The following is a 15,252-nucleotide window of genomic DNA, read 5'->3' on the forward strand; positions in this document are numbered from 1 at the left end:
CTTTTTTTAAATTTCAAATTTAATAGCTTTCTGAAACTATTTTTCAATATTTATCTTAGTAATATTGATAAGGAAAAATTGTTATATTTAAAAATATTGTTTGTTTTTTATTATCAATAAGATAAAATTCAATAACTGCTTAGAAACTTCAATATTGCACTTAACAAGTTTAAAAAAGTTACGCTACCTTAAGCGCGCAGAATTTGTTATTCAAATCGAAGAAGTCATCTTCGGGGTCGGCGTCCTTGACCATTTCCGCATTGGGATCTGCATTGGACTCCTTTGCTTCTGCTTTCCTCGTCGCCTGACGCTGCTTCTTTTGTCGCTTCTTTTGTTGAGCCTTTGCAGCCGTCTGATCCACCTCCAACCGTTTCCAATGTGGAATAAAGTCAGTGCACCAATCGTACAAATAACAGTAGAAATCAAACATAATCTTCGAGTCGGGCAGTAGGAAGTTCTCAATGTGGAATCGGACATCTGCACGATTTCTCAGAAGATCGTACATATTGTAGAGAAAAGCGCCACAAAATAGCTGGTTCATTCTTGGACCTAATAGCGGAAAATCCAGAAGAGAGTTTAGTCCATTAAGTTGATAGACCACAGCCTGAAATTCTGCAAATGCGTGAATAACCGTTGTTGAGTACAAATCGAACTTTTTCTTAAAGATTTCCTGCATGTGAAAATGAGGTAGGAGGCGTTCTTGGGTTAAATAGCAATCCGATTTAGGTACATGGGGCATCCGATCCGGCACTGAGAGCTCTAAGATACACGGTTTAATACCACGAGCAATGCCTTCGGCGGCTTCTTTATCCCTAACGGCCCTTTCTGCCTTCAATGTCTTGCCAAATCTCTTACGGAAAGCTTTCACCTCTCTTTCAGCCGGAATTTTAACGTCTATGGTTCGTAAAACAATCACACTGAGGATCAACGAGTGAAGATGCACCAAATCACAATGCTCCGAGCGATGTAACCAGTAGATAATAGCCAGGAAGTACAGCCTCAGATCCTCCGGCAGCTCGTCCAGCTTTTTGAACAGCTTCTCTGTATCTGCATGCGGAACATAAGCTTGGAATACAGCCCTCAGATGCCTGGCATCAGGTGAAGATGGTTCAAACGCATAAGGAGGCTCCTTCTCAATTGGCATCTTGATATACCTTACGTTGGTAACTCGAAGAGCTCTCGTGAGGTATGTGTACTCAATGGGGAGTGGTGTACCTTCCACATCTAGTTGTGGCTCTATTTTCGCACCCTCTACGTTATGGAGTAGTGAGAAAACGTAGTTAAGGATAGGCAGGGCCAGTTCATTTGAGTCGTGAAAGGGAAAGTGCTCGATCTGTGGATTGTTTGATGTATTTACGCAGGTGCATCAGGTCCACAAAGAAGCGTGAAAGGTGGGCCGGGTATAGTTTGTCCAGAAACCATTGGGGGAAGAGTAGTGTTTTATCTTCAACTTCTACCTCGAGATCCTCTTCTTCCTCCTCATCATCACCTGAATCAGCCTCTTCATTTTCAGCTTGCTCCTCCTCCTCCTGTTGCTCTTTAGCTTCAGATTCTTCCACATCCTTGTCAACTTCAACTTCTGATAGATTATCATCCAAGCTAACAGAATCTTCCTCATCACTCGCTTCTTCTTCACTAGCGGGTTCTATATAAGGAAATGCATTTTCATAGTGCTCATCGAAGAAATCATAAGCATGGCACAACTCATTGGAGTAACCAGAAATAGCTGCATTGACCTGGGACACTAGAGATTCTCGCTGGTTCTGCAAGAATATTAACAATTAGTATACTAAAAGCCACGGTATCTTAAAAAACTAACCTTTTTTAGCCTCGACAACACTTTAGCCAAGGCACTCTCGGATGTTTCTTCTTTTAGCCAGGCTAAGATGACCTGTATGCGTTTTTGCTGAATCTTTAGCTTGCGACTCCTTCCTGCTTTGCCCATACCGGACGCAAAGAAGTTCTTAAAGGCACTGCGCGCAATATAATCGTTGCCAAGGAGAGCAGCAAAAAGTGGCAGTTTCTCCGGACTCAGAGTGCTTTTTCCGCAAAGATGGGATACTCGATAGATGCAGCAGTCGAGGTACTTGTACGTCTTAGTTTTCCCTTTCGGTGAAGCTACCTGCTCTAAGGTTTGAATGTCGCTCAAAATCTTGTTGGCCTTGGTGCGCTTCTCCACATTTTTGGCTTCGTTGCGACGCAGATTGCGGGATTCTTTTTGTTTGCCGTTGTTCTTGTCTTTCACCTGTTTGGTCAGCACCTGGAGGATATAAAATTATTAACATTGTATGGATATTTATGATATTGTAACATACTTTAACAGTCAGCGTTATCAGCGGGATATACTTGACGTTGTGAATGTAAAAATCAGAGTCGTATGAGAGCACTGGGCAGTTTAGTTTCCTTGCCAAGGCAGCCAGCTCATCGTCCGCCTCGAAGACGCACCGCATCACAGGGACTCCACAATCCCGCACTGCATCTACGAAAACTTCCTTAAGGTGCAGGGGAAACAGCGTAATAGAGGCATTTGGGTTTATCTTCTTGATTACAGATATCTTGCCCCTCAGTCGGGTGCCCACAGTCTGCAACTTTCGCTCCTCATAGCCTCCGTCCATTAGAACGTAAGGACGGATGTCGCACTCGGCCAGGACCTGGAAAAACTGGACCACCGCCCGGTAAAAGTCGTCGTAGTCCCCTCCAAAGGCCGAATAACTGCCGGTAACATCTTTGTAAAGATTGCAGGACAGATTATCGCCATCGATGACTAGCGCCGTGGAGTGGAGTTCGTAGGGCTTCAGGTAGATCTCAGCACGCTGTGCTATATAACTGGTAAGGCCCCGGACTCCCATTTTCCCGCACTTGTTGCTGAGCTGCGATTTGTTTATTTCTTGCACTCCAACTTGCGAACGCGTGCTAACGGTAGTGTTGGTAAGCAACCAAATATTTATTCATACACTGAAAAAAATGTAATAATAATCAACATGCAAAACAAAATATTTATATCTTTCTAACAGTAGCAGAACAGCGGCGCCGTAGTCATTTCTGTATTTAACATTGCAGTTACTTAACATTCTATCAACAGCGTTTCGATATCATAATTTCTTAATATCGATATTCCATACAATCTGGTATTTTTGATGATATTCTTAAGCGGTCAATCCAGAAACATGGTATTTTTATCGCTACGGTCACCCTGTCAGCACAGTATTTCCCTTTGAGTTCATCACGGTCACACTGTCCCGAAAATTCCGACCCGACGCTTGCTCGCTCTGCGTTCGCGCATCAATAAAATCGTAACATCGCGAGTGCTGCGAATAGCCAAATAGAAAATTCGGCTGCAATCAACAATACTACGACCCACTAAATAAGGTGGAAAACTGGGAAATCTGGCACCGGAAAAACACAGAGTGCAGTGCAAATCGCCATTGAATCTCCGAGCGCGTGCATATATACGGGTTCCGTTGGTTCCGTTCCGTTTCTTGTCGCTTTTTTCTTGCACACACTTTACCACTTTACCTTTGCGTCTCTCGTTTCGTTGCGTGAGTGTGTGTGTGTGAGCGGTGTGTGGTGTGCGTGCGTGTGTTGTTTTTGTGTGTTCGTTTAACTAAAGCACAGGTAGCTAAGAAAATCAACGAAAAAGAAAAGAAAACCATGGGCGAAATATGAATATGAAATTAAGTAAATATAAAACATCAGAAACATCCAAAAACACACGTTAATAACTTTGTGCGTCTTTCGCATTTCTTTTCATATAGTATTATTTTTTGTCTTGAATTTTCTCAACAACAAAAACAACAGCAAGAGCAACAACAATATGTGTGTTGGAGCGAGAGCGAAGATCGTGATCACCGTATCGTGAATGAATTTTTGTCAGTGTGTGCGAGGCGTGCTCTACGCACACACACACGTTCGTAAACAACAAACACACGCACACAATAGCCACTGTGTCTGTGTGTGTACGGCATTTAATAAATAATTGTGTGCAAATAAATGTTTCAAAAAGAAATCAGTAAACAACAACAACATCAAAACGTAAAGCAAAAGTGCGAAAATTCATCTTCGCCTTGGATCAATCAGCAGTAAAACAAAAAATATAGTGCGTGTGAAAAGATATTCTTCTGGAGGTTTGCAACCATCGAATTATAATCATCTTCTGTTTTTTGGATACGGGATCATCGTTTCTTCTTCTTTTGCCGAAAAAGGTAAGTCTTAATCAAAGGGAAATCGCTTTCCCATTGGCCAAGGCCATTCTAGGAAAACTGCTAGTGGTCCTGCCCACGTTTCCTGTCTTCCGCACATTTTCACACGTCCTGCAATTGCAATTTTCTTGTTTTTCCCATTCCTTTACTCCACATATATTTTTTCGTGTTTCCCACGCCTCTCTTTATTTCAAGGCAGGTATTTGCAGGTAGTCAAGGTGAAAAACCCTCGGGAAACCCGAAAAAAACTAGAGAATACCTCTGTTGGTGGGCCGAGAAAACCCAGAAAAAATATAAAAGAATTGAAATGTTTTCCATGGCTGGTGAAACAGCGAAAATTGGGCGAAATTAGCCACCCGCAGATTCCAGAAAATTGTTAGGAAAATTATGAAAATCTCACTGGGGGAGAAATAAATCATCGTTATTATCATCTGCAGTTGCAATTTGGCACAATTTCGATATGACTGTGCTCCCATTTGTCCAACGATTATGTAATTTTCGCCGCTGTGCTCTTGTGAATCAGGTTGATTTTCCATATAGAAAGGGGGGATATGTACATATATGCCGACGATCCGACAGTTGCCAGCAATTTCCGGCGCTTTTTGGCAACTGGAAAATCGAGCACAAAAGTTCATCTCGCAGTTTTCAAAGCGGCAGGAAAAAAAGGTTTAGCCCTGCCAAAAAATAAAACGTTTCCTTCTCCGGTCATCCCTTCCCAAACGCATTTCCCAGAGTGGTTTATAGTTTTCCTACAGCTGTTGTGACTGCGATTTTTATGATTTTTACTGGTAAACCGGGAAGGGAAGACTATAAATGGAGATGCGACAAGTTGATACCACTTGAAGAACTGAGGTTTTTAGGCTCGAATAATAGTAAATACCAGCTAAGAACGTTAAATTATAGCTGAGAAAGTATAAACTTCTGTTAAATAAAAAAATTTTCTGTATAATGTTTTAGTTATAATACCCTCAGCTACCCTATAATCAATGAGTACCATAAAAAGAGTTTGAATTTCAAATAAAATCCACTCTCTGACACACACACAAGACCATTGGGGAGCAGCTGCTGTTTGTCTCTTTGTGTTTGGGTCTCAAATGACACTTGCCAACGCTGCTGCTGCACATAATTCTGAATTCCGGAGAATTTCCTAGTAGGAAGTGCAGGGGCCACAGCGAAAACACCAGCAAGAGTCGCACTTGACGACTGTCTTTCTATGGCTATTGCCATCCCACTCTGCAAACGTAAATAGAGAACTAGATAAGAAGCGATCTCGAACTTCCCCCTGTTGCATTTTCTGTAACTTAAAATGCGCTTAGAAAAGGAAGTAGTTGAGTGTTTAAAAGTATAAAAGAATTCTTGAAAAACCTTTGATTACTTTTTATTTCTTTACAAATATGATAGAAATATAAAGTTTTTAAAGAAAAATTTAAAACACCATCAAAACTTGATTCATAGGACAAATGTTTCGTGTAGGTGTCTCATCCTCTGTTTTATTGTTTTTGCACTTGTCCCGTTCCCATTTCCTTGCTCGTACACCAGTTATTTGCCGCAATTGAGCAATTAAACAATTGTCTTTGATTAAATGTGCAAATTTGTCTAATGTTCTGCGCTGTACATACGTATAAACATATATCTGCAAAACGGATGTGGCCGCTTAAAGCTGCGCTTAAATTGCCCGCGTAATTTGTCACTGATCTCACTTTCTCAATTGGCGATCTCTGTGATTTGTGTTTTCTGTCTACGCAATTATGCGTCATTATGGGGCAGGCAGATACACCATATAGGAGTACCGTTAGATATCGCATCTAATGTCTAAGAAACGCAATAAAGGCATTGCAACAGTGGCCAGAATAATAACAACAACTAGGGAAATAATGGCTACTTACCTTTGCCCATCGAAATGCTTCTTGACCTACAAGCGGCCTCTCGCATTTCCTGCCCATTTTCATTTACGGTTAATTATTGTTTAGACGCAGTCAATTCGGAAAAGCGTTGGAGGAGGCCAATAAGCTAAAGAAGAAGAAGCAACATTGGCTAATAAAAGCTTGCAAACAATTTTTAAATTTCCAAATTGTTTGAAATGCAGCCCAGCTGGCAACAGAGAATAAAGAGGCAGACAAATCAACCGAAAAACAACACGGCCATAACAACAAACTTGCCCCCACATACATAATAGGCAAGACAAATGGGGTAAAGATAATATAATTTTTATGGAAAACAAAAATTATAGAATTTCAAGTGTGAAATTAGAATTTATCTAACATTATTTAATGGAAATAAAGTGAATATTAAAATCAATTTGCTATTTTAGTTAAACGTGTAAAGAAATATAACAATTTTTTTATTAAGCAACCAAGATTTTTGACTTGTTAATTAAAGTAGTTCAGATCTATTACTATTATATTGACCCCGACTGTACGCATACACACAGAAACAACAAATAAAGTAATTATTTCCTTTCACATGGCGAGCTACCTCCAAAATCGGAAAGACATAAAGAAGAATATAAAAAGCGAAGAAGCCTCAAGACCCAAAAATAAAATCCAACAAAATCCGCTGTCGGCGTCGAGGCTTTTGTTGTTGTTGATTTTTCTGCTGCAGCGGTCCCAACACGTGCAATTGAGAAAGAGCGAGACCAAACTATTTCTAAAATAGTACAGATCGGAAAGGAGCGAGGAGTACGGGTAGTATTTTTGCATTGATCACTCACTTGGCAAAAAACGGAACTCCAAAATGAGTGACATGTGTGTGTATGTGTAATGCCCATTGTGAATTTTAAAAAAACACATCTGTGGGATCTATTGTGATTGATTCATGCAGAAATGGATGACTAAATTCGCTTTTGGCCCATTCCCATATCCGTTATGTGGCCACTCCTTTTGCCCAAATTTGGTTACCAGATTTTTGCCCGTTCTTTTGCCATTTAATTGATTCATCTACACGACCACAAATATAAATCTAAATCGATCTCAAATGTTCACTGAATTTCATTTGCTTTTTCAATTTTTGTGAATGAAATGCTTACGTTTTTCTTAGTTTTCCCCTCTCACTCTATCTCTTCTTATCTCGTCCATGTGGGTGTGTGTACGCCGTCGTCTTACGTTGTAATTTCTCGTTTCGATGTCCGTCCTTGTCTGTTGCTAATAAATCAAGACCCGCTCATGTAAATTTTGCATGTGTTTAGCCTTTGGATACCCTACACTAGGGTGGTTGTATTTGGGTATCTAAGGTAACACAGATGATTTTTTAAAATTTAAAAATTATGTTTTGGAATAAAATAACATATCATGAATATCAATCAACTCGATCGATTATAAAATCTTTTAATAGCTTTTTTTCTTTCTTTTTTTTTGTATTAAAATGTAATCATTCATCCTTATTTGTGGCCATAAAATGATCTATAATGACAATATCTATATTTTTAAAATTTCAAATCAATCAACGGGAATTCAACCATTGAATTAACCGATAAAAAGATAATAAATTACCATTTAATTGACCTATTGAAACAAACTTATAAATATAGAAATATTAGTCATAGGAAAAAACTTCAGCAATGGTAATTCCAAATTCGATGCAATATTTTCCCTTCTTCTTCAATAGTTTTGCCTATTTATGCAGCTACCGTGGGGCGCTTACGTCATGGGCCGGCTTCGTACATATTTGGCCATGTTTTACTGTTGTCAATTGGCAGCTATTTGTGGGCTAAATTTCTCGCTGGCGTCAACACAAAATATTGAAAGTAGGTATTGTAGCGCAGCAGCTCGGATTGAGTTGAGTCATTATCTTTTTCTTTTTCTTAAGTTGTGAAATTTGCTCGAATCCATCGGATGCGCAAGTACATATATGTATTTACATACAAGACCGTACATTCAGCCTGCTCTACACATTTTCTCAATTAATAATTTTGAACGAACAGATGGATGGAGAGATGAGATGGCCATACATATAGCCCATATATCATTGCCAAGATCATATATTGGGTTCTCTCTATCTATTCCTCTCTAGCGACACATTCTGTCTGAGTAAAATCCGTTTGGCATTTATTTACTTGTCTGTCTGGGCAGCATTTCATTGGAAAATTCACTTTTGGCTAAACAATTTCCATAATGCAATCAATTTTTACAAATTGCCCTGTTAATAGAAGATTAAAACATCTTGCGCATCGATCTGCTTTATGAGGGCATTCGGACATTTGTTTTGATTTGCTTACGTTAATGCAGCATTCAGTATAAATTGGTCCATATTCATGAATGGAATAATGAATGGGATTGGTATTTGAACTTTATTATCGCTTCTGTTTTTTCACCTTTCTTGTGGTCGGTCAGGTGATTATGGAGCAAGTTTATTCATTATAATTTTTAGGAAAAAATGGTGAAATAATTCAATATATAGAAGCAGAATTGACTTATGTGTTAATTGTTCTTTGTTTAAGTAAAATTTCATAATTCTGGTTACTGAAAATGTGAAATTTCCTGAATACTGCCTTTAACATCCTGCCTTTTGGACATTCTTTGACTTAAAATGACTAATAGTTTACCTTTTTGCAAACCTTTCGAAATTAACCCTTTAAAATGATTTTAATAATATCCCCTCTGTGAGAAATACCGAATAGTCATTATTAACCAGAGAAATCCATTCACCGGAATGGATCCCACTCATCATATCGTTATCCAGTGCAAACAGCTGACTAACGCGGGTGATCGCCAAGGGGCCCCAACTATATAGACACGGTTCCCGACTGACTGCCTGTGGGTGGTGCAGCTTTTCATAGCCACCTACACTAACTCACTGCGCCAATATTTACACAACATTGATGGACATGTACAGTATGTTTACCTACTTTGTAGGTGCTTCGGTTTCGGTGCCCCCTTGTTATGCGTACAAACATATAGGTACATACCCCTCCTATATACTAGATCTGGCTTATTTATTTATGTATTATTCTGTCGCTATTTATAACTGGCATACTAATTTGTAATTTGTTTAATGATTCATTTAGCGAACTTTATGAACTGTGGGAACTGGAGTTATAAACCCTATCTATAGCCATTTGCCCATTTGTGCTGCAATCCATTGCAGGCACTTACTTGGCTTGTTGACCCAACTCGTTAGTCGCGATAAGATTATTTCCAAGAAGTCCATAAAGAATATTAGCTTTGATTTGTGTTTAGCATTCCCCGGATCAATCAGCATTACCTGGTTGTGGGGGAATATAACACAAACCATTTCCATCTATTTTGGCTCCTCATCCTCTGCATGATGTAAACAATTTCTGGCTGGGATCTCTGCCGCTTTTAAATAAACAACCAATTTCAATGGGCTATACAAAAATTAATTCGCAATTTACTGATGAACATCTCTATTTTCCTGACTTCTCGAATTGTCTCAACATTTTTCGGGGTAAAAATGGTACAGCTTTAAGATTCCCAGACACTTTTCTTATCGATTACATCAAATTGTTGGTTCTTCTTTGGGGCTTTAAAACCAGTTCTCAGTTCGCTTTTTGGGGGGAAGAAAAGGTAAAGCCGAGTGAAAACCACAATAATAATTCCCATAATTATAACAATGAACCGCACAGATACAGAAATCCGACCAAAAAAAAAGAGATATCCAAGTGTCGCCGTCCCCAAAACAACAACAACAACAACAACAACAATGTATAAAGCAACCAAGAAGCAGAAAAAGAGGTAGATGAAGAGGAATCACAGTGTGGTTTGCTTTGAAATACAAACTTTTGTGGTTACAAGTTTGTTGTTGTTGTTATTGTTGTATTTCTAGACCACAGCAAAAGTCTGTTTCTTCTGCCTTTCATTCAATGGCAAAGCCAAAGAAGTTGTGACTGCCAAAACAAAAACAGAAAACGGAAAAAATAACCAAGAAGAACCAAAGACTGGAGAGATGGATAGATGGATGGATGGAGAAAAAGGTGTGTTGTGTAGGAAATGATACGGATACCAAACGAAATAAACTCGGAAGAAGTCTTCAGCACAAAAACAAAAATAAGAACTAAATACAGTGGCGTAGGCAGTTGGAACTTAGGGGGGTTAAATAAACAAATTATCAAGTTTGTTTAAAATATTTCTATAACTACATATTCCTACAACAAATTTTATAAAAATCTGATTGAAGATTTAATAACCCCTCCTAGCTTGAATTATTAGTAAGCCTCTAGTCGAAAAGACAGTGTCAAAGTTTTCTCAGTTTTGTTATGGTTGTTATTATACATTTTGTTCCTCCTTCTTCTTGGTTTTGCGGTGGTAAAACTTTAACAACTTCTTAAGAGTTGGGGAGGGGCCCCAAAATCAAGTTCCAACGTAGATAACCAAAACTTACCTCGCCTCCAATCATATAAATATGACAATGACGGGGCACAAACGACATTTAAATGTGCCCAAAGTTAGTTGGAAAAGTGTTTTAAGCTGGGAAATGTGCCGTTAGTACAGTTTAAGTTCAATTAAAAGCGTCGTCGCCATTTTGCTGCCTCAACTTCAATTTCAATTATGTACGAACGAGGGGAGAAAGAGATGAGGTGGAGGCAGTCGGACGGTCTCTTGCGTTTCGCTCCAGAAAGGCCCGTAAAAATGTGTCATGGCTGGCAGTTGAACTAAATTACCGCCAACCGAAGCTAACTCGACTCTCAATTTTAGTTCTACTCGTTAATACACTGGGAATAATTTTAGAAATATTCCAAAATTAAGTAATGAGGTTTTAAATCCGTTTGAGTTTTTCGTCTATTTGTTTTTAGCATTGGAAAGATTAAATTTACAATGCAAGAAAGATTAAAAAGATATTCTGATAACAATTTATAACCCATTTCTTTCTCTGTACTCAATCACTCGACGTGTCGCACCACCTGATGATGAGTGGTTCGGCCGTAATTTGTTGGCTTCCTGCTGCCGCCTGCAACAAGCCGCTGCACATGCACCGCTTGGCTACACTCCGCTCGACTGCCCCTTCCCTGGATTCCGTTCCGTTCCTTCCCTTTTCACGCCCCACCGTTTGGGTTCAATGCGCCACAGGTTCGGACCCACATCATTCTGATCACAGAACCCATTATCCTGCCCCTTTTGCCTGTCGGCAAAAATACACACGAGCCAAAAATTGATAAAGCAAATCCATCATTTTTGGCAAATTAAGGTGCCACCCAGTGGCAGACACCACCTGTCATTAGCTCCTCTAATTACGCCTCCACCCACTCCATCGTTTGACCAAAGTTGAATGCCTTGAGAAAGAAAGCCACGCACGTGCCCGTGATGATTTTTCACTATACAATATATAATATATATCTATATATATAAGAGGGAGGTAGATATATTAAGTTTGCAAGCTCGTTGCGAAAATGGTGTTTTGTTTTATTTGATTTTTCCCCGGTTTATTTAGTTATGCTTTCCGTCCGCCCATCCACTGCTCTTTTGTAATCCGCACGTAAACCGTTTTACTTTTCCCAGACTTTTATGCGAATTTCATAGTCGCTTTGTTGTTGCTGCTTTTACTTAATGCTTCGCACACGTCAACCTAAAAAAAACTGAAAACGATGAAGAAAAACAGAGTTACAGCAACGCTAAAAGCGCAGAAAAAGGTCACACACCTCGATTTTGGCGGTACAGTGGTGGATTTTGGTAAAAGAACTATCGGAAGTCCATATTTCGGTTTTCGAGTTTGAGAAAATTTAGCTAATGAACAGTAGATTTCTTTACACAGGTTATACTACGTATTTACCGAAAATCTATTATTTTAGTGAGAATTTTCAAACATTTTCTTTCTCATTTTTCATCTTTAAGATATCCTGTGGCAAGTAAAGTTCATTAAACTAACTTTTAAGTGGAATCACTGTTCCAATCACCTTTATTTAATCTTCAAAACATTTCCCCCACGACTTGTTTTCATTTTGGATTTCGCAATCCATGCCAAAAGGATGAACCCGTCCAAAGTCCAAAGTCCAGTATCAGGATATCATGCGCAGGTGCGCCGCTCCCTGTCTGCAGCGCATTGCGTTTAACCCTCTGCGTGCGGCCCGCTTCAATTTCAATTTTGTAAATTGAGTTTACATTTCGATTTATTGACACGACCTGACTTCGATTGCGACTTCGTTATAATGCTCCCTGCTTCTTGGGACTCTCCTCTGGCCCGATCCCTGCACTTTGACTGACATTTATTACCATTTGTGTGCCGGCTTCGGTTTCCTGGCGCTTTTGCGATTTATGCAATCGATGGAAGGAACTTTCATTTCGAAGGGAAAATGGCGTCTGAAAAGTTAAGGGAGGATTGTATGAAAAGGATTGAATCAGTGGAAATAATTAAAGCGGTTTGGGGATTGAACATGCTTAAAATATAGTAATATTAAGTAAACATAAACAGTGTATTTCCCAATTTTAAAGATTATTTTTTAAACCTGCAGCTGTTTATCATCCCTGTAAGCATTGCTCATTTAAAAAAAAGATGCCCATTATTTTATGGGGGTCTATTTCCTGGTAAATCCCTGCATTATCCATTACTGTTTTTGAGCCAAGCTCAGGCTGCAATTTGAGCAATTCCATTTAAATTCGGAATCCATCCAGAAATGTGAAATGTCATGCCATTTGAATGTGAAGTCAGGCAACGTGGCATGCAGTGAACGTGTTGCAAACAAAAACAGAAATCGAAATGCACATGCAAACACACAAAACCCTGCCTTTCGGATCTCTCTCATCTTCCAGCCACGCATCCTCCTAGTGAAAATTTTCCACTTGAGTTTTCATTTCTTGCTTTTCATATAGTTTTTTTTTCTTTTCCTTTTGTTTTGCTACCCATTCATGCATGCCAAAGACTTCTTCCGTTTTGCCCAAAACAGGAAAATAAGAGCGACATGTGTTTGAGATGAAGTGTAGTCTTCTGGTGGTTGGTGGAAAATGCAGTGAGGCGGGGATGAGGACTACTTCTCTTAAACATAATCTCAACTTCAATTTTTCACCTGCCTAAACGGACCCGCATCCACTTAGCCATCTTTTCCCTTGATTTTTTCTGCCTGCTGCTTCTGCTTATCAGCGGCAATTTGTCTATTATCTGCTGGTCTGTTCTGGTCTAGGCCAATTTAGCTGCCTTCTTTTCGGCATTTTTTCTCCTGTCTTTTGCCGTGATAAATGTGCCGAGTCGGTAAATCCGCTCAAGCCTGATTAAGTGAATTATTATGCTAGTCTCTCTCTCACCCTCTCTCTCTCTCTTTTTCTCATTTTCCCGATCGCCGTTCTCCTGGGCTCTTCGCATTCGTCATGCATGTGTAGACACACAAGAAGCAGCCGCCACCGTCGACGCATCATCATCAGCATTGTAGTGATCATTGTAGTTGGAAAAGGCAAAGCAACAGCCATCAAATATTGTTTATGTTTCCAACAAATAGTGCCCGCTCTTTCTAATCAGCCGAGCGAACGCTTGTTGCATTTGTACCTGCTTGACCTGCTGGCAATGCCTGTATCTGCATCTGCATCTGCTGCTGCTGCCCCTCTAGATGCGTGCAGTTGAATCCCCGTATCTGGTGTATCTGCTGCTCTTGATCCATTTCCATTTCTATGGATTTTGTGCGTGTTGCTCATTACGCGATGGTTCCCTTTCAAGTACAGTGGAACTTGGGTGAAGCAAATTGTTGTATTTGTGTGTGCAAAAAGATTTTTTTTTACAATTTTTAAATGGGACTTCACATAGCACATAAATATGTTTTTCTTATTAAAAAAAAATGCATGTAAAAGATGGTATTTGTTTAGATATCTTTTCTATTTATTTGTCATAAATATTTCTTAAAAACAATTCCAGTTTTCATCACCTTTTATGGTTTCTACATAAATGTTTTCATTTTTCAGAACTCACTGTATCTTTTAGCATTTACTGCATTTCTTTTTTTTCTTACTTTGCTGCTGCTGCTTCATTGAGCTTTGGTTGGCTGCAGTCACGTCAGCAGCAGCAGCGGCAGCAGTGGATGAGAGGAGGGGGGTTCAAATTAATATAACGTTCTGATTCCCTGGAAATGTGAGTACGCGCTGGCAATTGACTGCGATGATGTGGGATAGATTATGGACTTCAATTTAATTGCGAAATTATGCCGAGTTGAACATTGCATAATTACCATCCAGCTGGCCAGCGGTCAGTGTAATTTGCAGTTAACTTAGTTAATTGAGGAAATTTAATCATACATATACGGGTGTATATGTATGGGAAATGGGTTCTAGACTAAAAATAAACCAAAGACTTTAAATAGTTATGTAAGACACTTGGCAGACTTCCGTTGGCCATAAATTAAAAACTTAATAGAAATTCTATCGAAATTTCCACTCTAAACAAATGTCATGGGATATCAACAAACCATAGCTAAGGCAAAAATATTGTTATATTTGAAGACAACAAATGAAACTCTCATCATCAATAGATCGAATTTATGGCTTACACGGAGGGAGAGCGACTAAAGTAAACAATCAATGCGCCAAGTTTATGGTGTAATTGGCCAAGTAACTCCCACAATTTTATTGTGGCGCATAAATATTATTTTTTCGGGCATCTGCCGGCACATTAAGGCAATTTTCATGCCCCAACTGAGTTGGTATTGTGGCATGCAGACACGTCAACTTCTCATTAAGATAAGCGATTTTTTTTTTCGGCTTCTTTCTGTCATGGTGGATATCCTTCTCTCCTGATGGATCTCCTTAAAAGGGGCAAAATCAAAGTGCCCCGCCAATTGTCGCATGCAATACGATGAATTGCATTTTGCCAGGAGTCCTGCAGGGCACCTTTTTAGTCCTGGCACACGCCATCTGTCCGGGTACACCGAAGCAACTGCCAAGAAGCCCTGTTCCCGGTTCCTGGCTCCTACTTGGTTTTGGCCCCCTGCTGACTTTTTGGTAATAAATTCCCAACATGCAAAGGCAAATGCAATAAAATAGCAGCGGCTGCAATGGAACCCATTTGCCATTCCCAACTTACCCTAGATTCCTCAACTGCTGGCAATGCCGCTTTTTATTTGGCAACTTTCCAGCCGCATTTTTATGTGCTAATTTACTAGAACGACTTGCTGAAATAACCGTTG

The 15,252-nt window shown here is 39.5% G+C and overlaps 2 protein-coding genes across 2 annotated transcripts in view; one reads left to right on the forward strand and one right to left on the reverse strand.

The window, feature by feature from the left end:
* Window positions 1-86: 86 nt before the first annotated feature.
* LOC108102700 (protein asteroid) lies at window positions 87-2,926 on the reverse strand. The gene is given in 4 exon segments (XM_017207846.2): window positions 87-1,345; window positions 1,347-1,763; window positions 1,820-2,260; window positions 2,316-2,926. Coding segments are annotated over 4 exon segments (2,559 nt in total). The 5' UTR covers window positions 2,850-2,926; the 3' UTR covers window positions 87-178.
* Window positions 2,927-3,233: 307 nt separating this feature from the next.
* Window positions 3,234-15,252, forward strand: part of LOC108102591 (protein Star) — a 31,169-nt gene continuing 19,150 nt past the window's right edge. Inside the window, exon 1 of the mRNA XM_017207693.2 lies at window positions 3,234-4,202. The gene's annotated coding sequence lies outside the window, so the exon portion shown is untranslated. The remainder of the gene's footprint in view (window positions 4,203-15,252) is intronic.

This window comes from Drosophila eugracilis, unplaced genomic scaffold (assembly GCF_018153835.1).
Source record: "Drosophila eugracilis isolate 14026-0451.02 unplaced genomic scaffold, ASM1815383v1 contig_575, whole genome shotgun sequence".
NCBI lineage: Eukaryota > Metazoa > Arthropoda > Insecta > Diptera > Drosophilidae > Drosophila > Drosophila eugracilis.